This window comes from Theropithecus gelada, chromosome 11 (genome assembly GCF_003255815.1).
Source record: "Theropithecus gelada isolate Dixy chromosome 11, Tgel_1.0, whole genome shotgun sequence".
Taxonomy (NCBI): Eukaryota; Metazoa; Chordata; class Mammalia; order Primates; family Cercopithecidae; genus Theropithecus; species Theropithecus gelada.
This window is the reverse complement of record NC_037679.1, coordinates 78807473-78833178: the sequence shown is the minus strand read 5'-3', so window position 1 is coordinate 78833178 and position 25706 is coordinate 78807473. Positions and strand designations below refer to the sequence as shown.

Genomic DNA, 25706 nt, shown 5'->3' with positions numbered 1-25706 from the left:
GCCAGAGGGTCTCTGTCATTTTTATCCTTCTACGTGAAGCTTAATAGAGTGTCAAGCACATAGCGTATGCCAAATAGAAGTTTATTAAATACATGGGTGAGTGAATATTGAGTTAAATTGTTCTTTAGAGCTAATATCCAAAGTATATTAAGTTTCATGCCGATAGGATATCCATGCAAATTAGCTTCCTGCATAGGGCAGAATTTTATCAGATTATTCTGAGTACCAAATTTCATGGAGGCTTTTGAACATTGGGTAATTTAGTTAAAAATAATGTGTGCCCTGCTTTTGAAGCATAAAAGACAAGCTCAGACTGATCTCCTAAACCCGTCCCTTACGTGATGGCTGGTACCTTGTCACAGAACTCTGAGAATCGCTATTTAAATTGATGACTACCTCCGACACCCCAGCCAGAGCCCTCTATGTTGAATCACTGATGATTCTGCTTTGTTCTTTAGGATTGACCTGCAAGGACAAATGCACTTTATAATGAAAAACTGGACTCCAAAGAGTATTCTGTTTAACCCTTAGTGAGCCTGACAGTTTAATTAACCAGAATGCCCTGTTCTGGCTGATGAGGTTTTGTCACATGATACTCATAGCTCCTGAGGCACTTTGCTGATAGAAGTAATACTGTTGTGCTATTAAGTTTGAAAAGTGTAGTGAAATTTTTGCAGGTGAGTATAAAATATTTTATTGAATGATAATTTTAAAAATATGGGTGGCTGAGGCATGAGGATTGCTTGAGGCCGAGAGTTTGAGACCAGTCTAGGCAGTATAGTGAGACCCCGCCTCTACCAAAAAAAAAAAAAAAAAAAAAAAAATCAGCCAAGTGTGGTGGTGTGTACTTCTAGTCCCAGCTACTCAGGAGGCTGAGTTGGGAGGACCACTTGAGCCCAGGTGTTTGAGGCTGCATTGAGCTCTGATGGTACCACTGCACTGTAGCCTGGGTGACAGAGTGAGAACCTGTCTCAAAATAAAAATTAAAATGAAATATGGGTGGGAGTTTGGGAAAGTTCTAGAAATGGATGGTGGTGATGGTTACACAATAATATGAGTGTACTTAATGCCTCTGAACTATACACTTAAAAATGGTTAAAATGGTAAATTTTATGTGTATTTTGCCTCTGTAAACAATTTAAAAAATAAAATTTAATACTAAACACACATACACACACACACATTTGGTGAACACACACAGGAATTCACCCTATGGCCTTATGAACGACACTACAATGGGAAAGTTAAATGTACCTCGTGGTCAAATAGAGAATTAGGGTCTTTTATCTGGGATGAATAGACAGTGTTCCCACTTTAGGCACATCCTGGAGACAGAAAGAACAGAAATAATCAATGCTCATGCCTGTCCTATTTTCCTTCTGAGAAGGCGAGTTGGCCCTGACAGCTCAGTACTTTGGTCCAAGGTTATGTGGTGAGTCAGTGACGACTCTAGGAATAGAGTGCCGGGATCCCGATCCAGTTCCCTCCTTCTCACTTCTAAACCTACATGAGAACATCTCCAGTTTCTCAGGATGTTCCTCACAGAAAGATTTTTGAGCACAGACATCTGGCTGACATTGAGCCTGAGGCGGATTTCTGCGACAGTTGAAGCCGTTCTGGAACAAAGAATGCTCTTTATTGCCCACATTGTGATTGGGCCTCCTGGTTGGTGTGTGCTGTATAAGCATATGTGCCCAAGGTTTCCACCTCAGTGTCCTCTTCGTAGGTACGGAGACTTTTATTTTTTATTTTATTTTATTTTTTTGAGACGGAGTCTTGCTGTGTCGCCCAGGCTGGAGTGTAGTGGCATGCTCTTGGTTCCCTGCAACCTCCACCTCCGAGGGTCAAGTGATTTTCCTGCCTCAGCCTCCTGAGTAGCTGAGATTATGGGTATACACCACCACTCCTGGCTAATTTTTTGTATTTTTAGTAGAGATGAGGTTTCACGATGTTGGCCCAGCTGATCTTGAACTTCTGGGCTCAAATGATCCGCCCACCTCAGCCTCCCAATGTGCTAGGATTATTGCATGAGCCACCATGCCCAGCCTATAAGGAGACTTTTAAATGGAGCCAGAATCAAAGTCTCAGAATTGAAATAATTTTTATATTATGCAGTCTGAATTTCCAGCACTGTTCCCTTTATCTCTGCTCCTGACAAACTTTACTAATGGATCTTTCTTTCACATTTTTCCTCCTGGGCCCAAAATGACTTCAGAAGCTTTCTCAACATGACACTTTATAGCCACTCTCAGTTCACTGGAAGTAACACCAGTGATCAAAGTCCAGTTGCTAGTCCTGGTCAAATTCATCTCTCATCCAAGGTAGAAGATGCCTTCCTCAACACTCCTCATAGATAGGCCCCGTTGAACCTCGGCCTAAATACTTACAATGACTTTGGACATCCCAACCCATTTTCCAGCAACTCTCATTCTTAGAACATTCTTATTTGGAACTGAAACCTTGCACTTTAAAAAACCACTGGTTCCATTACGTTGAAACACATGAAATTAGAAAGTAGTCTGATATCTCCAACCAAAATGAGAGATTAATATTGATTAATAGTCAGATTACTTGATTAATTATTAAAATAACTAAGGTTTAATTAGCACTTACCATGTGACTGACTCTCTGAGTACTTTACGTGAATTAACTCTTACGGTCCTTGCAACGTTCCTGCAAGATAACTAGTTTTATTATCTCTATGATAGTCAACTAGCTATCCAAATAGCTCTCCCACTCCAAATTGCCTTCTCTTTTATTTTTTCAAGTTTTGTTTGTATAGACGGGGGCTCCCTATGTTGCCTAGGCTGGCCTCAAACTCCTAGGCTCAAGTGATCCTCCCGCCTTGACCTCCCAAAGTGCTGGGATTACAAGAGTGAGCCACTGCGTCCGGCCACCTTCTTTTTTTTTAAGTGAAACATTTTAGATCCCCTCAAGCTTTGGATGTTCTTTTCTGGTAGATTTGTCTTTCCACAGAGAGTTTCTACAAGTCTATGTGGTCTGAATAGCACTGAATACATTGGGATCTTTCCATCTCCATACTGGGCTCTAAACCTCTGCCAATTACCTGGGCCCTTTGGGTAGTTTTGATCACATCACTGACACCATTGGTCTGTTAAATCATTACCTACCTTTCCACAAGTTTGCTTTTTCTTAAAAACATCTTTATGTTCTATATTTATTCTGTTGACAATTTAAAAATTAACCATCCTACTGAAGTTTTCCTTGTTGGTCTTGATCCATTCTTCCAGCCCACTGGGATTGTTTCACGCTCTTATTCTGTCATACAGCCCCTTTCTTTTTCCTGCCAGTTTCCTGTCACCCTTGTAAAATTGTTGGACAGGTCTAAACACACAGCTAAGGCCCCCCTTTCAGTCTCACACTGGCCCATGAATATACCTCCGTTTGCTTCTTTCTGGGAAGCAGGTAAATGCTTCTGAAAAACATTTTCATAGAGTACAAATGCCCCGCTTACTTTAACCAGCCTATTTCTTGGAAAGCCAATGGACAGTTGATGCGTTTATTCTAGAAAAATATTTTGGGCTTGGCTGTCACCAAACAGATTCTCGTCCGCAGCACTTGTTTCTCTGGTTTCTGCCTAGTAATTAATGTTGTCCTAAAATAGTGGGAAGAAACTAAAGAGGGTAATTTGCAGAAGAAATCACTCATGCTGCGGAGGAGGGTATCTTAGCTGTTTCTTTCCTTTCTTCCTGTATTTTAGGGGGCTCTGTGGTTTGATTGAGAAATTCCAGGTTACGCACATGGGCCAAATGGTTTTTTTAATTTTAATTTTAATTTTAATTTTAATTTTTTTAGAGACAGGGTCTTGCTCTGTCATCCAGGCTGGAATGCAGTGGCATAATCATAGCTCATTGCCACTTTGAACTCATGGGCTCAAGCAGTCCTCCCACCTCAGCCTCCCAGAGTCCTGGGATTTCAGGCGTGAGCCACTGTGCCCGGCCCCAAGTGATCTTTAGTTGGTAGCTCTTGGTTTATGGCAGTGTTGTTAGCGAAAGGCAGATGGGAGGATGAGAGGGAGCACCTTAACTGAATGGAGGGAAGAAAGAAGGACAAAGGAGATGGAGAGGACAAACATTCAGTAAGCACCTGCTGTATACTGGGCACTGTGTTCAATATGTCATCCAGCGAGGCAAGCTAGCATACCCACTTTCAGATGAAGAAACTGAGGCTCCGAGAGGTGATAAATACAGACTTTAACAGATATCAGTGATGTGGGAAGTGTAAAAGTCAGGATTTAAACCAGGGTCTGTAAGAATCTATCATCCAGGTCTTTCTACTGCAGCACGATGCCTTAGGGAATCAGCTACCTGTTAAGAGGAAGGGCAGGTGAGGAATATAAATGGAAAGAAAAACAGAGGTTTTTCCTCTCTGTCCAGAGGAAATTCTGAGGGCCAGGAAATTCTGAGATTATCATTGCCCCTGGGCCTGCTGGGATGGAGGAGTTTGGGGGCTGCCATAGGCCTTTTGGAATCTCCAGTGGTGATGTTTATTGCTTTGAGTAGCTCTCTGTCCCTAAGTCTGCAGAGGACCCAGGCTACCAGGGAAGAGATTATTTGGGCCACAGTAAGTGTTGTTAAGCTATAATCCAGGGTTTGAATAAAATCAAGCACCGTCTCATCAGTATGCCTGCTCTCTCCTGCTTTTTTAGAAACGGATGCGTTTTAGGAAAAAGAACCACAAAACCAGCGTCTTTATAGCCTGTCCTGTTTTCTGTTAACTTCCATTATAAAAATTGGAGCGAGATTTACAGCACAAAACTATTCTCAATATACTCAATGGAATTTCTTTTCTGGGTTTTACCAACACTCTGTACTTCTGGGATCTTCTTCTTTTCCCCCAGTGTTGTGGAAATATCTCCCGTGATTGTGGCTATTCATGTACTTGTTGGGGTCTCTCACCCTGATGGGACACTTATTAAGTAAGGGATGATATGATTTCTCTTTGTGTATACCACACTGCATGCAAGGAGTAATTTCTCATAGCAACAATTAAGATCTTGAAAACAAAAAATAAAGACACATTGGACCTTAGTTGTCATGGCACTGAGTCGAATCCTTAGATGTCAACTCGGATGGCTCATGCCATCCAAAACATCCTCACCTTAATGTACCAAAATATCCTCAGTTGGAACTCTGGGAAGGCCAACCCTGCAGCCTGGACTTCCTGTAACGGCAAGGATCTTGGGACTTGTTGGCTGGCAGAGGTTTCTGTGCAAATTCATTTTAACTGTGCTTGCATCCTTTTGGAATAGATGACAATTGGTAATTCTGAATTGAGATGATTTCGAAAGCTGTACTTCTGGTGCCATGCCTGAAATTAGTTTGAAATAGGAACAGCGGGGGAACAAATTGTATTGTGTGCAGTATCAAGCATTTCCCTGGCCCTTCTCCCCACTAGCAAGCCAAATTACAGCAGCAGATGGACCTGCAGAAAAATCACATTTTCCGTCTGACTCAAGGACTGCAAGAAGCTCTAGATCGGGCTGATCTGCTGAAGACAGAAAGAAGTGACCTGGAGTATCAGCTGGAAAACATTCAGGTGAGGACTGGCAGAGGGAATCTGCTTAAAAATGGTCTGCACGGCTGGGCTCAGTGGCTCATGCCTGTAATCCCAGCACCTTGGGAGGCTGAGGTGGGCAGATCACCTGAGGTCAGGAGTTCGAGACCAGCCTGGCCAACATGGTAAAACCGCGTCTCTACTAAAAATACAAAAATTAGCTGGGCGTGGTGGCGGGTACTTGTAGTCCCAGCTACTTGGGAGACTGAGGAAGGAGAATGGCTTGAACCCAGGAGGTGGAGGTTGCAGTGGGCTGAGATCACGCCACTGCACTCCAGCCTGGGCAACAGAACAAGACTGTCTCAAAATAAATAAATAAACAAACAAATAAGTAAATAAATAAATAAAATGGTCTGCAGAGGCAAAGCACGATGGTAGAGTCATCTGGTAAAACTGTCGGTATCTTTGTGCTGCATATTGTGTGTATTTTCCCCAAGATTTTATTTTCAAAGATTTCAAACATTCAGAGAAGTTGGAAGATTTCTATAGTGACCATGACCTACAATGAACCTGTTGCTATTTTTACTTTTTCACGTATTTATCTATAAATACATATTTTTTTCTCCTTTGCAGTAAAATTGGGACTAAATAAATACCGACTCAGTACTGTTTGTGTTGAATTTTCATATGTTAGCATCCTAACAGCTTCACTGTTTAGTTTCTTAAAGTACCAACTTTAAAAGTAGACTTCTGTCTGGGTTTGAGGTTAGTGTGTTTTCTTGAATTTTAGGTTCTCTATTCTCATGAAAAGGTGAAAATGGAAGGCACTATTTCTCAACAAACCAAACTCATCGATTTTCTGCAAGCCAAAATGGACCAACCTGCTAAAAAGAAAAAGGTGAGTCAAAGTGTTTGAAAAGTGGGAGTTGTCAGTTTCACTCATCATTCATGGCTCAGTGCACACCACTGCGATATATCATCATAGAAACATAGAAGAAAACAAAGTACACTTCTTTTTTATTTTTGGTTTTATTTTGGGTTGAAAAATAGATTTTGAGATAATTATAATAGGTCTTATCGAAAGATATCATTAATCAAATGTAACAAACTACTTTTTGTTTATGGCCATTCAAATCGTAGTATCTTTCGCTGTTAAAGAAGTCATCCCTTTCCAGCCCACACACATAGCAGCTGGAGCAGAGGGGGTGTATGCAGAGAGAAAGATTTATACCTAAGTCATGCATACATGACTCCAGAGGGGGTTAGCAAGTCACGAGTATGCAGCTTCAGCAGTTCAGGTCTATCATACCACACTCCAGAAAGGACTTGAACAGTGATCTAGTCCAGTCCTTTTGACTGGCTCACAAAGAGACAAGAACTCAGGGAGTTGGAGTGACCTGCCTGAAGTGTCTGACTGGACACTTCCCCGCTCTGCCAAGTACTGAACATCCCTTTTAGATCGTAAGAGACGAATTGCAAACTAGGGGCAGGGTTATACGTAGTGCACATGAGAAGATTGTTTTTCATAAGCCCAATCTATACATGCTTTTCCCACTAAAGCCTTCACACTAGGTTTGGCCAGGTGTTCCCAGTTCCAAGAAAAGTTTCAAAGGAGCTTGCAGTTTCCTTCCAAATGCAGAAGCCTACCATAGTGGCAGTGGCAGTGGCAGTGGTTTTACAGGAGAGGCCTTGATGACTTAGAATACCTAGGAGGGAGGAGTGGAGGGCTGAAGTTGACAGTTATCTCAGTATTTCCAATGCTGTCTTCACTGTAAGGGGATGAGCACAACATTCAAAGGCCGCCTCCCACTAGACGTTGGCTGCATGGGAAGGATTTTCTTGCATGCTGCGTGACTGTAAATGGTTATTATGCTTATGATATTTAATCTTTTTTATTTTAGCAGTGAACTGTTATCTGGTTATGTCACTTGATTTAGTTAGGGTGTTTCCATTTGTTATTTTTTTTTTTAGTTAACTTTTTTTAAGTTGCATTATTCTGTTTTCCTTTTTTTCCATGTGTAGTAAATATTTTCATTTGCCTTTTTTTTTTTTTCGAGTAAGCCCCTTGTTTTGACCTCATTTTAGCATTCTTTTTAAAATTTTGCTTCCTTTTACAAAACACTCATCTCTGTGTCTTGTAACTGAGCATCATGAGACATATTTCAAGGCAAGAGTGACCTCTGAACCATCTCTCCTGACTCCATACTCCATACTCTCCTGATTCCATTTTTTGAATGGGAAAGACTCAGGACATGACTCTCCTGTCTTGGCAATGCTAAAGGAAGAGGTGGTGGCCATTCAAGCATCTTTAATCCTCTTGGTGAAAACTTCCGCACCCCTATTTTTTTCAGCCGACTGGAACGGGCTGTGGCTCAGCCTACCCTTCCCCCAATTCACATGCCATTTTTACTAAATACACTTACAGTGAGTATGCTCCTGGCTTTTGTGGTTTGCTCCTCCCGAGTCAGATTTCCTTTAGCTAGTTTCAAGTGCCAGTTTCCAGGAGTTAGGAGATATCTCTGTTTCCATTGCTAGGGTTTATTTAGTCGACGGAAAGAGGACCCTGCTTTGCCCACACAGGTTCCTCTGCAGTACAATGAACTGAAGCTGGCCCTGGAGAAGGAGAAAGCTCGCTGTGCAGAGCTAGAGGAAGCCCTTCAGAAGACCCGCATCGAGCTTCGGTCCGCCCGGGAGGAAGGTAGGGGCTCACTCTCTCCAAAGTGCTCAAGGCTGTGGAAAAGGCAGAGGATTGATCTCAGTGAGATCAGCCAAGACTAACTAGTTCAGTGTCTGTTTATGGCCCATATGCTTTCAAACCAGACATCCCATGTCTGAAAAACGTATAGCCCCTGTGTGTTGCCAAGTTGATGTGACGCATATTCTTTTGGTCTTGGGTCCTTGAAAGACAGCCCAGGGACAGTCCGCTTGGTTTGGTTCTCTAGGCTACCCAGCTAACCAAAAGGCATTGTCCTGGTCTCTCTGCAGCTGCCCACCGCAAAGCGACGGACCACCCACACCCATCCACGCCAGCCACCGCGAGGCAGCAGATCGCCATGTCCGCCATCGTGCGGTCACCAGAGCACCAGCCCAGTGCCATGAGCCTGCTGGCCCCGCCATCCAGCCGCAGAAAGGAGTCTTCAACTCCAGAGGGTACGTTCTCAAGGGGCCATTGTTGTTGTATGGAAATTTCTTTTTAGTTGACTAAGACATGCAGGCATATGGTAAAAATTACAAGTAATACTAGGGGATAAAGATTAAAAAGTCAGTCTTGGCTGGGCGCGGTGGCTCACGCCTATAATCCCAGCACTTTGGGAGGCCCAAGTGGGTAGATTATCTGAGGTCGGGAGTTCAAGACCAGTCTGGCCAACATGGTGAAATGCTGTCTCTACTAAAAATACAAAAATTAGCCAGGTGCAGTGACTCATGCCTGTAATCCCAGCACTTTGGGAGGCCGAGGTGAGCGGATCACCTGAGGTTGGGAGTTCAAGACCAGCCTGACCAACATGGAGAAACCCCATCTCTACTAAAAATGCAAAATTAGCTGGGTAGTAATCCAGCTACTCAGGAGGCTGAGGCAGGAGAATCGCTTGAACCTGGGAGGCAGAGGTTGTGGTGAGCCGAGATCGTGCCATTGCACTCCAGCCTGGGCAACAAGAGTAAAACTCCGTCTCAAAAAAAAAAAAAACAAAAAAAACGAAGTCAGTCTTCTGGCTCCCCATCCTCAGATCCCTTACCCAGACTCAACCATTGCTTTCAGCCATTGTATCCTTCCAGTGATGGTTCATGTATGTGACCACATGTCTGTATCATTCATGTATCTTACATTGTGTGATTATATTTAAAGAATATGAGGAAATAGGCTGGGCGTGGTGGCTCACGCCTGTAATCCCAGCACTTTAGGACGCTGAGGCAGGCGGATCACCTGAGGTCAGGAGTTTGAGACCAGCCTGGCCAACATGGTGAAACCTCGTTTGTAGTAAAAATACAAAAATTAGCTGGGTGTGGTAGCACGCTCCTGAAGTCCCAGCTACTTGGGAGGCTAAGGCAGTAGAATCGTTTGAACCCAGGAGATGGAAGTTGCAGTGAGCCGAGATCACCCCACTGCACTGCAGCCTGGGTGATAAAGTGAGACTCCATCTCAAAAAAAAAAAAAAGAAAAAAAAAAGAATATGAAAAAATAAGCACATCTCTCTCTCAGGCCTTTTTTCTTTTATAAATATCATAGTGGTGGCTCACGCCTGTAATCCCAACACTTTGGGAGGCTGAGGTGGGCGGATCACCTGAGGTTGGGAGTTCAAGACCAGCCTGACCAACATGGAGAAACCCCATCTCTACTAAAATGCAAAATTAGCCGGGCGTGGTGGCACATGCCTGTAATCCCAGTTACCTGGGAGTCTGAGGCAGGAGAACTGTTTGAACCTGGGAGGCGGAGGTTGCAGTGAGCCGAGATCAAGCCATTGCACTCCAGCCTGGGCAGCAAGAGTGAAACTCCATCTCAGAAACAAAAACAAGAAAAAATAAGCACATCTCTCAGGACTTTTTTCTTTTATAAGTATCATAGCCCACTACAGTATACACTGCAAGACACCTTCATTTCATTAAAGTGCTATCATAGAGGTTTCACGTTAGTACATAAGGACCAACCCCATTCTTTCAGAGAACCACACAGTATTCTGTAGTGTGAGCATGCAATTCACCTGTTAAACCAGGCTCCTGTTGATGGCCATTTAGGTTGTTTCCAATCCCCTGTTACTGTAAACACCTTGCAGAGGACATCCTGTGCCTCTGTGGGTGTTGTGCTTGGAGAAATTCCTGGGAAATGAATCATTGGGTTAAAGGTCATGTACATTTTGAATATTGGTAGTTTGTGCCAATCTATATTTCTACCAGTGTGAGGAGTTCTCTTTCTGGTCTCAAATGTACTCTGTTTACCTAGAGATTAAAAGGACTTAAGAAAAGGCCAAGGAAGCTGGTTTGGAATGTCTTAAGAACACTAGGGTAGAGCTGTGGTTTAGCATCATGGCATTGCAATCAAGCCTGTTTTGGCTGTAAACCAGATGGTGTTTTCTTGTTGCTGTTGTTTTTCTTTAGCCAGAAGTTATTTTCTTCCTCCTGTGTATATATAACTCCTTGGATCACAGAGCTTTTTTTTTTTTTTTTTTTTTTTTTTTGAGACAGAGTTTTGCTCTATCGCCCAGGCTTGGAGAGCAGTGGCATGATCTCCGCACGCTGCAACCTCTGCCTCCCAGGCTCAAGCGATTCTCATGCCTCAGCCTCCTGAGTAGCCGGGATTATAGGCATGAGCCACCATGCCCGGCTAATGTTTTTATGTTTTTAGTAGAGATAGGATTTCACCATGTCGGCCAGGCTAGTCTTGAACTCCTGACCTTAAGCGATCCAACTGCCTTGGCCTCCCAAAGTGCTGGGATTACAGGTTTCAGCCACTGTGCCCAGCCAAAGAGCTTTAATCTTAAAGTCATTAAAATGGTGGTGACAAGATAGAGGAAAGCATTGCTTCTGGCTGTGGTGTCCACTGAAACTTCCCTGAATAGTGATAATATGATAATACTACAGTATATTGCTCCTTCACGTATATTGCACCAAACAGTTTCAAAGTGCATTCCTGTTATTTATTCCTTGCACGTTTCCAAGAAAGGAAGGGGGGTGATGTTGTAAGGAGAGCCTACCATCGTATAGTCAGTCAGTCTCCTACCAGTAACATGTTCTTAAACAAAGCCTGATTCCTAATCACTGGATAATGGAGATTTTAAGTTGAGCCTTATAAATCTAGAAGCATCTGTTAATGTTAAAATAGTATCACAATCTGTAACTCACCTGTTCTAATGGTTCTACCAGAGTTGGATTCAGAAATGTGGATCCTGACATTTTCTTTCCATAGTAGTCCCCTATTATCCAGGGCTTCACTTCCTGTGGTTTCAGTTATGTGGTTATCTGTGCTCTAAAAATATTAAATGAAAAATTCCAGAAATAAACAATTATTAGGTTTTAAATTGAGTGCCGTTCCGAGTTGCATGAGGAAATTGCACACAGTCCTGCTCCATCCTGCCTGGGATGCAAATCATCCCTTTGTCCCGCATATCCACACTGTATTTGCTCCCTGTCCATTAGTCACTTAGTAGCTCTCTTGGTTATCAGATTGAAAAAACAGTATATACAGGGTTCAGTACCATCCGTGGTTTCCGGCATCCACTGGGGTCTTGGAATGTATCACCTGCGCATAAGCGGGGATTACTATATTGAAAGCTGCTTCTAATTAGTTAGGTCACTGTTGAGAGGGTGCCTATTACATGGAAAAAAATCAATCTTGTTAATTTTTTTTCCTCTTTGTGGAGAACAGGGTCTCGCTATGTTGCCCAGGCTGGTCTTGAACTCCTGGGCTCAAGCAGTCCTCCCGCCTCTGCCTTCCTAAGTGCTGGGATTACAGGCATGAGCCACCGCACCCAGCTAATCTTCTTAATTTTAACAGTCTGGAATACAAATGTAAGAATCTGTTCTTATATTTACATTTCATCCATAAATTCATATATTCATAAAAGTTGTATTTTGAACAAAAGGAATTTACTCGTGGAAAAACTTGACATAAAAGAATTCTTCAGTTGTTTAATATATTTGATAATTAGAAATTCTATAATTCATAATAGTGATTTTTAAATTGGATTCTGAAAAGCTCTAGATATATGATTTCATCTGGAAAACAAAGCTTTCACAACTAAAATATTTACAAACAATTGATTTAAAAGCTAATGTTTCTTTATGCCCACAGACATCTACACCATTATATAGTCAGTCAATCTCCTACCAGTAACATGTTCTTAAACAAAGCCTGATTCCTAATAACTGGATAATGGAGATTTTAAGTTGAGTCTTATAAATCTAGATGCATCTGTTAGTGTTAATAGCTTCAAAATCTGTAACCTGTTCTAATGGTTTTAACAGTTTTATTGAGATGTAATTTGCATACCATACAGTTCACTCATTAAAAATGTACAATTCAGTCTTTTCCAGTAAGTTTATAGGGTCGTGTAACCCTCATCACATTCCAACTTTTGAACAATTTTGGCACCCCTCACCCAAAAAATACTCCATACACATTATCGGTCCCCCCATTCTCCTTCCACTAATGTTCCTCTTGGCAACCACCAATCTACTTTCTGTCTCTGTCGATCTGCTCTCTTAGACATTTCATATAGATGAATTATACTGCATGTGGCCTTTTGTGTCTGGCTTGTTTCATGGAATGTAATGTTTTCAAGGTTCACCCATGTTGTAGCATGTATCAGAACTTCATTCCTTTCTTGGCTGAATAATATTCCATTGTGTAGATGGCACATTTGATTATCCATTAATCCATTTTCATTAGTCCATTTTCACACTGCTGATAAAGACATACCTGAGACTGTGTAATTTATACAGAAAAAGAGGTGTAATATACTCACAGTTCCATGTGGCTGGGGAGGCCTCACAATCATGGTGGAAGGCAAAAGGCTTGTCTCATATGGCAGCGGCAAAATAGAATAAGAACCAAGCGAGAGGGGTTTCCCCTTATAAAACCATCAGATCTCATAAGACTTATTCGTCACCACAAGAACGGTATGGGGGAAACTGCCTGCATGATTCTGTTATCTCCCACCAGGTCCCTCCCAACACATGAGAATTATGGCAGCTGCAATTCAAGATGAGATTTGGGTGGGGACACAGCCAAACCATATCACCATTGATGGACATTTGGGTTGTTTCCACTTTTTAGCTGTCATAAATTATGCTGCTGTGAACAATTTATGTACAGATTTTTGTGGGTACATATGTTTTCAGTCCCCTTCGGTCTATAGCTAGGAGTGGAACTGCTGGTTCCTGGGGTAACTATGTTTAACCTTTTACGGAACTACCAGACTGACTTCTACCAGGAATGTGCGAGGGTTCCAGTTTCTCCACATCCTCAGCAACACTTACCTTCCTTTTTTTAGACTGTAGACATCCTAGTGGTTGTGACGTGGTGTCTGCTTGGGGTTTTGATTTGCATCTCTCTAATGACTAATAATGTTGAGCATCTTTTCATGTGCTCGTTGGCCATTTATCCTCTTTGGGGAGGTGTCTATTTAAATTCTTGGCCCATTTAAAAATTGGGTTGTCTTTTTATTATTGAGTTGTAAGAGTTCTTTATATATTCTAGATATGAGTCCCTTATCAGAGATTTGATTTGCAAGTATTTTTTCCCTTTCTGTGGGTTGTCTTTTCACTTTCCTGATGGGATCGTTTGCAGTACTCTAATGATTTTTTAAAACATTTTCCTCCAGAATTTAGTCGGCGTCTTAAGGAACGCATGCACCACAATATTCCTCACCGATTCAACGTAGGACTGAACATGCGAGCCACAAAGTGTGCTGTGTGTCTGGATACCGTGCACTTTGGACGCCAAGCATCCAAATGTCTCGGTAAGATCAGCAGTTGTGCATCTGTGCTGGGCACCTGTGTGTCTCCAGCTAAAAAAAGTCTATCAGGTGGAGGTGATTTTTTTCTAACTCATCATGTAGTGCATTCATTTTCGAGCTTCTTATTTCAGTGGGAGGATGCTATTTCCCCCTTTTGAAGCTGTGAGTTTATATATGTCTGCAGCTCATGACTCCAACCTGCTGCTCAAAGTGCCTTAGGCTTTGCTAATTTCCAGCCCCTTTTTGTCAGACTGGTCTCTCCCTACCTTTCTGCTGGCTCCAACTGAAACATGCAAGTATGTTCTTTACACACCTGTTTGTGGGTGGCCTGGATTGAAGCCTGGAAAACTGGATCAAGAGCACTTGGCACTTTTGTTTCCCCTTTCTGCAGGGGCCTGGCACAGGGGAAGCTCAGGAGACTACCTGCAAGTCAGGGCCAGATTCTCTGGGCCTGGCTGGGGTGGAGAAGCCCAGGGGTTGGCTGGCAGAGGAAGGGAAGGGTCCGGGGTCAGCTGAGCATGCCCTCACGTTGCTCACTGTTCTTCCCTAGAATGTCAGGTGATGTGTCACCCCAAGTGCTCCACGTGCTTGCCAGCCACCTGCGGCCTGCCTGCCGAATACGCCACACACTTCACTGAGGCCTTCTGCCGCGACAAAATGAACTCCCCGGGTCTCCAGACCAAGGAGCCCAGCAGCAGCTTGCACCTGGAAGGGTGGATGAAGGTGCCCAGGTACCGTGGCAGGGTGGCTTGGGCTGGAGCAGGTGCTGGCACAAGCCACTTCTGTCCCTGATGTTTTCTAGGGAAGTGTCTTTTCTAGGAATTCTGCCACCCCCTCATCCCATCCTCCAGCCTGATGATTCTTCTGAGTTCAGACATTTTTCTTTTCCATCTTGCTTTCCCCAGGAATAACAAACGAGGACAGCAAGGCTGGGACAGGAAGTACATTGTCCTGGAGGGATCAAAAGTCCTTATTTATGACAATGAAGCCAGAGAAGGTAAATTAATAATTCAGGGGGAAGGTCATTGCACGTGGCTAACCCAGGTCTCCCCAGTGCTGGCGCGAAGGCTTTGTTTTTTGGACTGCCTTGCAAGCCTTCTACGCTTTTCCATTTTTGAAACTTACAAACTAAATGACTTCTCTAAAGGTTATTGGTGCGATACTCACATCTATAGGTCTCCCCCCTGAAGAACCCGCAGGGCGCTGCCCTGAAGATTCCACCTGCTAATACACCTTCCGAGAACTTCTGCCTCAGTCAACTAACCCATAAATCCGCATCGTCATCAGAAATTTGACTGTGCTACTCATCTGACACACTTTATTTTTTTTTTATCTTCCCTCTCTGCCTTCTCTGCACACCTCTGTCCCTTCCTTGTTCTCGTGCGCCTCTCTTTACACACGTATCCTGTCTCTCTCTCCCTTGCTGTCTCTCTCGCTGTCTCTTCTCCTCTCTTCTCCCCTTGTTCTTGTTCCTGTTCTTTTGTTTTTCTTTCTGCCCTTCCTCTTTGCACCAAGCTGGACAGAGGCCGGTGGAAGAATTTGAGCTGTGCCTTCCCGACGGGGATGTATCTATTCATGGTGCCGTTGGTGCTTCCGAACTCGCAAATACAGCCAAAGCAGGTGAGGAGGAGCCGGAGGAGCCCCGCCCTGGAGGTGGGCCGGGCTTGGCCAATCAGCAGGGACAGAAGGGGTGGTACAGGGAAGATTGGCTCTGCAAAGGAGGCCCATCTTCCTCCGCTCCCTGCCTTGGTGGTAACTGGGATTTGCGTGGTTTGGTGGGAGCTTTGATCTCTCAGAGCCGTCCCTCCCAGTGGGAACGGGGGGAAATCCACACCCAATCCTGTGCTCTCTGTGAAATCTCCTAGATGTCCCATACATACTGAAGATGGAATCTCACCCGCACACCACCTGCTGGCCCGGGAGAACCCTCTACTTGCTAGCTCCCAGCTTCCCTGACAAACAGCGCTGGGTCACCGCCTTAGAATCAGTTGTCGCAGGTGGGAGAGTTTCTAGGGAAAAAGCAGAAGCCGATGCTGTGAGTATGAAAACGGGCCCTGGAGGTTGTCTTTGTAAAGGGGGCTGACTTGGTAACTGGTGTTAACGACGAGAATCCCATTGGCCCTCTTGATTCCCCTCGGGCTCCCTCTCTGAGAGCTGATGGCTTTAGACTGTGTCATGGCCAGGAGTCTGGTGATGATGAAGGCACAAGTGCCAAGGTAGCTTGTGTGGCATCATGAGCCATTTAGAATGTGGGAATCAGGGATGCGGTGGCTCATGCCTGTGGTCCCAGTGACCCAGGAGGCCAAGGTGGGAGGATCACCTGAGTCCAGGAGTTTAAAACCAGACTGGGCAAGATAGCAAGATCCCATCTCTTATAAAAAGAAAGAAAGCAAGCCAGGTGTGGTGACATGCACCTGTAGTTCCAGCTAGTAGGGAGACTGAGGCTGGAGGATCGCCCAGGAGTTTGAGGCTGCAGTGAGCTATGATTGTGCCACTGTACTCCAGCCTGGGCAACAGAGTGAGACATGGACTGTGAAAACAAAACAAAGGAAAAAGAATGGGGGAATTGGCATTGGTAGCCTGCTCTGGTGGCATTGTAGACCTTGGTTGTGGCGATGCAACAGCAAATGTACTTATAAGGAAATCCTCTCTCCTGTTTACTCAAATGAGTTTGTCTGGTTTGAAGACTTGAGTTAGAAACACTTTGGCCACGAAGCAGCACAATGGGCTGCTGGCAGCTGCGTCCCCTCCAGGAAGGCTTTTCATAAGCATCTCAGTTGTTTTTGCAGTATTTGCTCTTCCGTAGGCAGGTTTGGAGTCCTACTTATCCTTAAGCTGTTAGAAACGTAGGTGTGCTGTGATTGGCATCACCCCACCTAGAATGTTCCAGGATACAAACAGTGCTCATTGCTCATGGGCGTTTGCTCCAGCGAAGACCAAACAGCTCTTTTCAGACTCTTCACTCCTAATAAACACTTTATGTGTTAGCAGTTGGAGGATTCTTAACCACGAGCCTCCTGAAAAGAACTTTACTCAGTGGTTAGACCTGTTTGGATGACTTGTTTGTCGTTACACACGTGAGCCTTTTACTGAAATCCTTGTTAATATGTGTACAATAGGCCCGAGTCTGTGTTTCTTACGAGCTTCTGCCTGCCTGGGTTCAGGTAAAGAGATGCAGAGGCGTGCTGGCTCGCTGCTAACACTGCGCCTTTGCACTTCTGCTGCAGCCTTATGAGGGAGGGAGTCTTTCATGTGTCTTATTAACCCTGCGCAGGTGAAATCTCCTTAGCTTCAGCTTATTTCTTATCACAGAATAGCTTTCCATGTCTACTATACTCCCTTATTTCTGCATCCCAGCCAAGTTATAACTCAGATGCTAATTAACAACTGCCCCAGAGATAACAATAGCACTCACATTTTGCATTTGGAGCTCAGATCAAAATATGGGGTGAGCTAAGAGCATATGTGTGTTTCTGAGCATTTCCAGGAATGACTTGGCCTTAACCTTCTCTTGATCTCTCTGGATGGCTTGGTCATAAACAGATCAGCCTCACGACGTCTTCTTTTTTTCTTTTCTTTCACCTATGAAAAGAAATTGCTTGGAAACTCCCTGCTGAAACTGGAAGGTGATGACCGTCTAGACATGAACTGCACACTGCCCTTCAGTGACCAGGTAATGCTTGTGTGGGCATGGCCAGCTGGTGTCTGGTTACAGTCACACCCCATCAAGAAAGAAAAGGCTGTGGAGGCCTTGTTGCTCTTAGTAGAGATTGTTCTGGTGACGTGACCATGCTTATGCTCTGCCTTCGGACTTCTGCCCTTGCAGGTGGTGTTGGTGGGCACCGAGGAAGGGCTCTACGCCCTGAATGTCTTGAAAAACTCCCTAACGCACGTCCCAGGAATTGGAGCAGTCTTCCAAATTTATATTATCAAGGACCTGGAGAAGCTACTCATGATAGCAGGTGTGAGACCAAGGACATGGTGCTTTTTCTTTACTTTCAAGGAAGCCAATATGTTGAAGCCAAGTTTCATGCTTGTAAAACACGAAATAGTAGACGGGAGCCGTCGTAGCTCTTATCTCTGTGTCCCCATAGATGCCCAAGCTTCAGTTAATGGACCCCCTCTGTCCAGATTTAATTCCCTTCTAGTATCCAGTTTAGCACAGTCTGACATTCCCAAAGAACATCCCACTGTTAGGCCAAGTGAAGAGTGCTAAGCCTCAAAGACTCACTAAAGCCAAACCCATTGTCCCGATTGCAAGAAAACCACCGTGGGTCATGACCTTCTGAGAGTTTGCTTGCTCTGTTACTCTGTGATCTCTTTCAAGTCATCGTTTGCTAATATTTTGTCATAATTTTTTTCCTCTCTTCTTAACACACACACACACACACACACACACACTTTCCTGAACCATTTGAGAGTTAGTTGCAGGTATGACGCCAAGTTCTTCAGTATATCAACCTAATGATTGAAAGCATTCTGTCACATAACCAGGGCACAATTTATTTCTCTCTGTCTGTGTTGCTGACATTATTTTTAAAGGGGGTAAACAATAATATATCGATTCAGTGTTTAAAACATCAACAGTTAGGTCTTGTTTCAGGCATGGCTGGATCCAGGGACTGACATACTGTGGTCAAGACCTGGCCTTTCTTAATCTCAGCTCTTTTTCCTCCCTCTCTTCCTTATTTTATTCTTTAGAGAAGTTTTAGATTCACAGCAAAATTGAAAGGTACAGAGAGTTCCCATATACCCCCGTTCTTATACATGCATAGCCTCCTCCACTACCAACATCCCCCACCAGAGTGACACGTTTGTTACAGTCAGTGAACCTACATTGACACATTGACACTGACACATCGTTGTCACCCCAAGCCTATGGTTTACATTAGAGTTCTCTCTTGGTGGTATACATTCTGTTGGTTTTGAAAAATGTATAATGACATGTATCCACATGTAGAGTATCATATAGAATAGTTTCACATACTATAATTTTTGCATTTAGGAAATTTACCCTTACTATAATACACGTATCCACTATGCTGCCCATAGTTGGATTTTACTCATGGCTCCTATAATGTCCCAGAATTTGTATTGCATTTAATCATGCCTCTCTAGTCTCCTTTAATCTGGAACAGTTCCTCAGCCTTTTGTCTCTCCTGACATCCACATATTTGGATAGTCTAAGCCTGTTTTTTCATAGAATGCCCCCTCATTCCTCCCTCACACATTCTTTCTTTACTTTGCTGGGGAGCATGTTTGAAAGTACAGTTCACATTCTCCAATTTTATGTCTGCAGAATTCCACCCTCCTCAGAATCTTGACTAAAAGGCCAAATGTTTTTGTCTTAGATTTAAATCATGGACCTGGGCCAGGCACGGTGGCTCACGCCTGTAATCCCAGCACTTTGGGAGGCTGAGGCAGGTGGATCACAAGGTCAGGAGTTCGAGACCAGCCTGACCAACGTGGTGAAACCCCGTCTCTACTAAAAATACAAAAAAAAAATTAGTCAGGTGTGGTGGCACGCACCTGTAATCCCAGCTACTCAGGAGGCTGAGGCAGGAGAATCGCTTGAACCCGGGAGGCACAGGTTGTAGTGAGCCGAGATCGCACCATTACACTCCAGCCTGGGCAACAGAGCAAGACTCCGTCTCAAAAATAAAAATAAATAAATAAATAAATCATGGACCTAAAATATGTTTATAGGGATTTGTGGAAAACTCAGATCATCTGTGTGGCCTCTTGTGACTATTACTTGTGCCTAGAACTAGAACCACCATCCCGTATCTTTACTTAATGGCTTCACGCTGACGAGAGGTTGTTCCTTTTCCCGTTCAGGAGAAGAGCGGGCACTGTGTCTTGTGGACGTGAAGAAAGTGAAGCAGTCCCTGGCGCAGTCCCACCTGCCCGCCCAGCCCGACATCTCACCCAACATTTTTGAAGCTGTCAAGGGCTGCCACTTGTTTGGGGCTGGCAAGGTAAGCTCCCCTCAGAGTCTCAGCTGGTGGAATGTTCTGGAAATTGGCACTACCTCTCTTCCCACAGAGCTCATTGATTTGACCTGCAAGATAGTGTCAACTTAACAAACAGAGGGGCTCTCTAAAAGAAAAGAGATTGATTTGGGAACAGGGCTTTGCAATGGGAATACACGTGCCATTGTAAACTATGTGGGTATCTAGGGAGATAAAGGAAGACAGAGGTTTGTAAGTGAGGATTCCATAATCTTTTTGAAAAAATTATCCTTGGCTTCAAAGATTAATAACAAGACTGATGCTTGTCTGAGGTTGGACAGGTAGTCACTGGACAGATGTCCTTGCAGAAGTATTTTTTGTGTAAGATTGCAGTGACCTGGCAGGGTGCAGTGGCTCATGCTTGTAATCCTAGCACTTTGGGAGGCTGAGGCGGGCAGATCACTTGAGGTCAGGAGTTCAAGACCATCCTGGCCAACATGGTGAAACCCACTGTCTACTAAAAATACAAAAATTAGCCGGGCATGGTGGCACATGCCTGTAATCCCAGCTACTCGGGAGGCTAAGGGAGGAGAATGGCTTGAACCCAGGAGGTGGAGGTTGCAGTGAGCCGAGAGCGCACAACTGCACTCCAGCCTGGCGGCAGAGGAAAAAAAAAAAAAAGATTGCAATGGCCTTTGTGGTTTTTGTCGAGTCTCTTTTTTTATCAGGTATACAAGTGTGAGAACCCTCTCTTCATGGCCTCCTCCTGCTCTAATGTCAGGGTTTTCTTAACATTGGTGACTCCATTTTGATTTTGACAACGTTCACAATTGTACATCCTCAAACTAGGTTAAATTTCTTTTGCCTTCTTTAGGCACGTGAAATAATTTGTGTAGCCATGAAATTTGTACAAGTTTTGAATCTAAAATGAATGAGAGCAAAATGGGAATAAAATTAACAAAACTAGAAGGATGATCCATAATTTAAAAATAAGTGTGTGTGCATGTGCGTGTGTGTGTCTGCTGTGTCTGTGAGTGAAAGAGAGATGAACCTTAAAAAAAACTAACATGGATCTCCATGTCTGAACTCAATGAAAGTATGTTTCATTGCTAGAAATTTAAAAATTCAAAATTTATGACATTTACATAACAATCGGTTCATAAGAACTCAAGTTAATTCATTTGTAGCTTCTGGCATATTGAAAAGTGGCACATAAAATACCTTTGTTTGCTTCTTTAATCAAAAAGTCAAAAAATAACAGATGCTAGTGAGGTTGTGGAGAAAAAGGAACACTTATACGCTGTTGGTGGGAGTGTAAATTAGTTCAACCACTGTGGAAGACAGTGTGGTGATTCCTCAAAAACCTAAAAACAGAAATACCTTTCAACCCATCAATCCCTACACTGGGTACATACCCAAAGGAATATAAATCATTCTGTTATAAAGTCACATGCATGCGTATGTTGATTGCAGCCCACTCATAATAGCAAAGACAGGGAATCAACCTAAATGCCCATCAGTGATAGACTGGACAAAGAAAACGTGGCACATATATACCATGGAATACTATGCAGCCATAAAAAAGAATGAGATCATGTCCTTTGCAGGAACATGGATGGAGCTGTAGGCCATTATCCTTAGCAAACTAACACGGGAACAGAAGATCAAATACCGCATGTTTTCACTTATAAGTGGGAGATGAATGATGAGAACACATGGACATATAGAAGGTCACAATACATACTGGGGCCCCTCAGAGGGTGGAGGGTGGGAGGAGGGAGGGGATTGGGAAAAATAGCTAATGGATACTAGGCTTAATACGTGGGTGATGAAATAACCTTTACAACAAACCCCCATACCATGAGTTTATTGATACAACAAACCTACACATGTGCACCTGAACTAAGTAGAAAATAATAAAAAAGAGTATTTGCGGTACATGTATAACTTTAATGAAGTCTGAATCAGGTGTTTATAGAACCCCTGAGGCTACTGGCATTCTGCTGTTGAAAACCATTGCGTTTTGCCCCTCAGAAGACAGCACACTGCACATTTGTTCATTCAGTTGCTGGATCAACTTTTTTTTTTTTTTTTTTTGACACAGAGTCTTGCTCTGTTATCCAGGTTGGAGCACAGCGGTGCGATCTCAGCTCACTGTAGCCTCCACCTCCTGGCTTTAAGCGATTCTCCCCCCTCAGCCTCCCAAGTAGCTGGGACTACAGGTGCGCACCATCATGGCAGGCCAATTTTTGTATTTTTAGTAGAGATGGGGGTTCACCATGTTGGCCAGGCTAGTCTTGAACTCCTGGCCTCAAGTGATCCACCCGCCGCGGTCTCCCAAAGTGTTGGGATTACAGGCATGAGCCACTGCACCTGGCCAAAAATTTGTTTTTTTGTTTTTTTTTTTGAGACAGTCTCACTCTGTCGCCCAGGCTGGAGTGCAGCGGTATGATCTTGGCTCACTGCAACCTCTGCCTCCTGGGTTTAAGTGATTCTCCTGCCTCAGCCTCCCGAGTAACTGGGATTACAGGCGTGCGCCACCATGCCCAGCTAATAAAAATTTGTTTTTTAAATTAGAAATTATTTTCATTCTAATATCTGAACTGTTCAAAAAACGTATGGAACATATATGTAAACTATAAAGCCTAATAATGTCATAAGCATCCACCCACTCACTACCCAGTCCAAGAAATAGAACATTGCTAACAATTTCCCTTTTCCTGTGTATTCCTCCCTTATCCCGGCCCATCTTCATTCACCCACTGTACCAGCTGCTGACTTTCATGCCAGGACTGATTTGAGCAGTCAGCCTCATTTGGTGAATGATAAACTTCTGGTTGTAGCAGGAGAAGTAAAAGGGTTTCAGCTGTTCTAGAAAAAGAGCGTTTTGATGTAGAACTCTGCACATGTATGAGTTCTTAGCTAAGAACTTTTCCCTTTGGATTGAAATTTTCTCTAAATTTGGGCGGGGTGTGGTGGCTCACACTTGTAATCCCAGCACTTCGGGAGGCTGAGGCAGGTGGATCATTTGAGACCAGGAGTTCGAGACCAGCCTGGCCAACATGGCGAAACCCCATCTGTACTAAAAATACAAAAATCTGCCAGGCACGGTGGTGCGCGCCTGTAGTCCCAGCTACTTGGCAGGCTGAGGTGGCAGAATCGCTTGAAGCCGGGAGGTAGAGGCTGCAGTGAGCTGAGATCACACCACTGCACTCCAGCCTGGGCAACAGAGTGAGACTCCATCTCAAAAAAAAGAAATTTTCTCTAAATTCGTTTAGCACCTCTCCCCTCTCTCATTCTGTCTCCTCCCCATCCCCACAAGGTAAGTTTGTCAAAAGATTCTGTCTCCAGCAGAAGGCACATGAGTGGGAAAGGTATGTGGTGTCAGGTGCTTCCCTGAGGCCTTCTCTGGATCCCAGGTAAAAGCCTTGGTTCTCGACCAGGGGTAATTCTGCCTTACCAGGGGACATTTGGTAATGGCTCGAGATGTTTTTGATTGTCACAGATAGAAGTGCTGCGGGCATCTAGTGGGTCAAGGCCAGGGATACTGCTCATATCCTGCAGTGTGCAGGCCAGCCCTCCCCCCACCACACAGAATGATCTGGTCTGAATCATCAATAGCACCGAGCTTGAGAGCTTTTCCTAGTTTTGCCCCACAGCTGGTATCACACTGGTGACAGTCTTTTTCTTTTCTTGGTTGCTTTTCAGATTGAGAACGGGCTCTGCATCTGTGCAGCCATGCCCAGCAAAGTCGTCATTCTCCGCTACAACGAAAACCTCAGCAAATACTGCATTCGGAAAGTAAGTCCTGGGCCTTGCCTTGGTTGAACGTGGGAAAGCCAGTCCTGCTCTCTCAGCGAGCCAGTGTGGAAAGTGCACTGTCTTGGGACACAGCCTGTACCGGGTTCTTTCCACCCTGCAGGCCTTCAGCCTGGGGTGACCTCTGTCGTGAGCGAGATCCTTCCTTTGTGGAGGATCCTCCAGGGCCACTAGTAGCTGCGGTTTCCCTCCTCGCTTTTCTCCTCCCATTTGCGAACTGCCTCCCCATTGAGCCTGGTGAATTCAGCCTTTTGTTAGAACAGAAAGTTGACTGGTAGGAAAAAACAGTGGGGGGAAAAAGGGGGCACTTTCCAAGACGCTAGCAGTCCCAGGTAGCACTTTTCAGAATCTTTCTCAAATTCTAGAAGTTTCTATTAATATAACCTTCTGGACTAACCAGTGCTAGCACTATTTTGGTATATAATTAGGGAGCTGCTTCTCCTCAGAGCAGAGTGAGTTGTGATGATGACTGCAGTGTGGATGAGATGTGTGTTAGATCCTTAAATCTGCCTGGCTTCTGGAGAATGCTGTCTGATGTCCCTACCTAGGAGTGTCCCACTCCTTCTAAGCCTGATATATTTCTGGTGCTTTCATGATTAGTTTCAAAAATAAAATGAGGCTTGGCACGGTGGCTCACATCTATAATCCCAGCACTTTGGGAGGCCAAAGAGGGCAGATCGCTTGAGGTTGGGAGTTTGAGACCTGCCTGGCTAACATGGTGAAACTCCATCTCTACTCAAAATACAAAAATTAGCTGGGCATGGTGGCGGGTGCTTGTTATCCCAGCTACTTGGGAGGCAGAGGCAGGAGAATTGCATGAACCTGGGAGGCGAAAGTTGCGGTGAACCAAGATTGTGCCATTGCACTCCAGCCTGGGCAACAGAGCAAGACTCCATCTCAAAAAAAAAAAAAAAAAAAAATTGAAATGAAGGGTGAATAATATATACGGGTCATTACCTGTTAGAGAAACTGTTCCATTCTGGGCAGGGTGGTGTTAGTTTAGTCTGTGTGTTCATTGAGTGCCCACCCTGTCAGGGACTGAACGGGCTGTTTTATAAGCACCTTTCCTCACAGTTCTGAAAAGCAGGGACAGTTATTCCCAATTTTCAGGTAAGACAACTGAAGCTGGCAGAAGATCCTCAGTTACAAAGTTGAGACCAAAACTGACGTTTGATTTTGTTTTTCTACCATTTCACTATATCATGCTTCCTCAAAGTTTTCCCATACTTAGTAGGTGACCAAGAAATATTCAGTGATGATGATAATGCTCACTAAATTCTCAGAAATCATTGCTTCTTTATGATTCCCAGCCACACATTTTGAATAGGTGTGTCTGGTGTTTTGATGACATTAGGATTGGCCTAAAAACAACTAAAAATAATCAGGAAGCAGATAATTAAGATGACAATAATGATGATCATGATGATGACTGCATAGGTAATATAGGTTCGAACTAGAAACTTTAGAAGCTAGCAAAAAGAAGGAAACCCAAACCATTGCTGTTGACCACCACTGTTAATAGTTGGTGTATTTTTCCTGTCTTTTTTTTCCTTCTGATAAGAATGTTGTATTGTTCAAGTTCTGTCTCTTCATTGGAATGCTGTTTGTTTCTTTTCTTTTTTTTTGAGACGGGGTTTTGCTCTTGTCACCCAGGCTGTAGTGCAATGGCACGATCTCAGCCCACTGCATCCTCTGCCTCCCGGGTTTGAGTGATTCTCCTGCCTCAGTCAGCCTTCTGAGTAGCTGGGATCACAGGCGTGCACCACCACACCTGGCTAATTTTTTGTATTTTTAGTAGAGACAGAGTTTCACCATGTTGGCCACACTGGTCTCGAACTCCTGACCTCAGGTGATCCACCCACCTCAGCCTCCCAAAGTGCTGGGATTACAGGTGTGAGCCACTGTGCCCAGCCTGGAATGGTGTTTCTGACCCTGCCTTTTTCTGGCTGCAGTTTGACCTTATTTTCTT

The 25706-nt window shown here is 44.0% G+C and overlaps 1 protein-coding gene across 1 annotated transcript in view; it reads left to right on the top strand.

Moving 5' to 3' along the window:
- Positions 1-25706, top strand: part of CIT (citron rho-interacting serine/threonine kinase) — a 196497-nt gene that overhangs the window by 154310 nt on the left and 16481 nt on the right. The window contains exons 29-41 of the mRNA XM_025401253.1: positions 5419-5559; positions 6308-6415; positions 8053-8215; positions 8503-8667; positions 13833-13970; positions 14518-14698; positions 14873-14964; positions 15483-15587; positions 15833-16002; positions 17560-17640; positions 17794-17929; positions 19806-19945; positions 23627-23719. Coding sequence (XP_025257038.1) covers positions 5419-5559; positions 6308-6415; positions 8053-8215; positions 8503-8667; positions 13833-13970; positions 14518-14698; positions 14873-14964; positions 15483-15587; positions 15833-16002; positions 17560-17640; positions 17794-17929; positions 19806-19945; positions 23627-23719 — 1713 coding nt within the window. The remainder of the gene's footprint in view (positions 1-5418; positions 5560-6307; positions 6416-8052; positions 8216-8502; positions 8668-13832; positions 13971-14517; positions 14699-14872; positions 14965-15482; positions 15588-15832; positions 16003-17559; positions 17641-17793; positions 17930-19805; positions 19946-23626; positions 23720-25706) is intronic.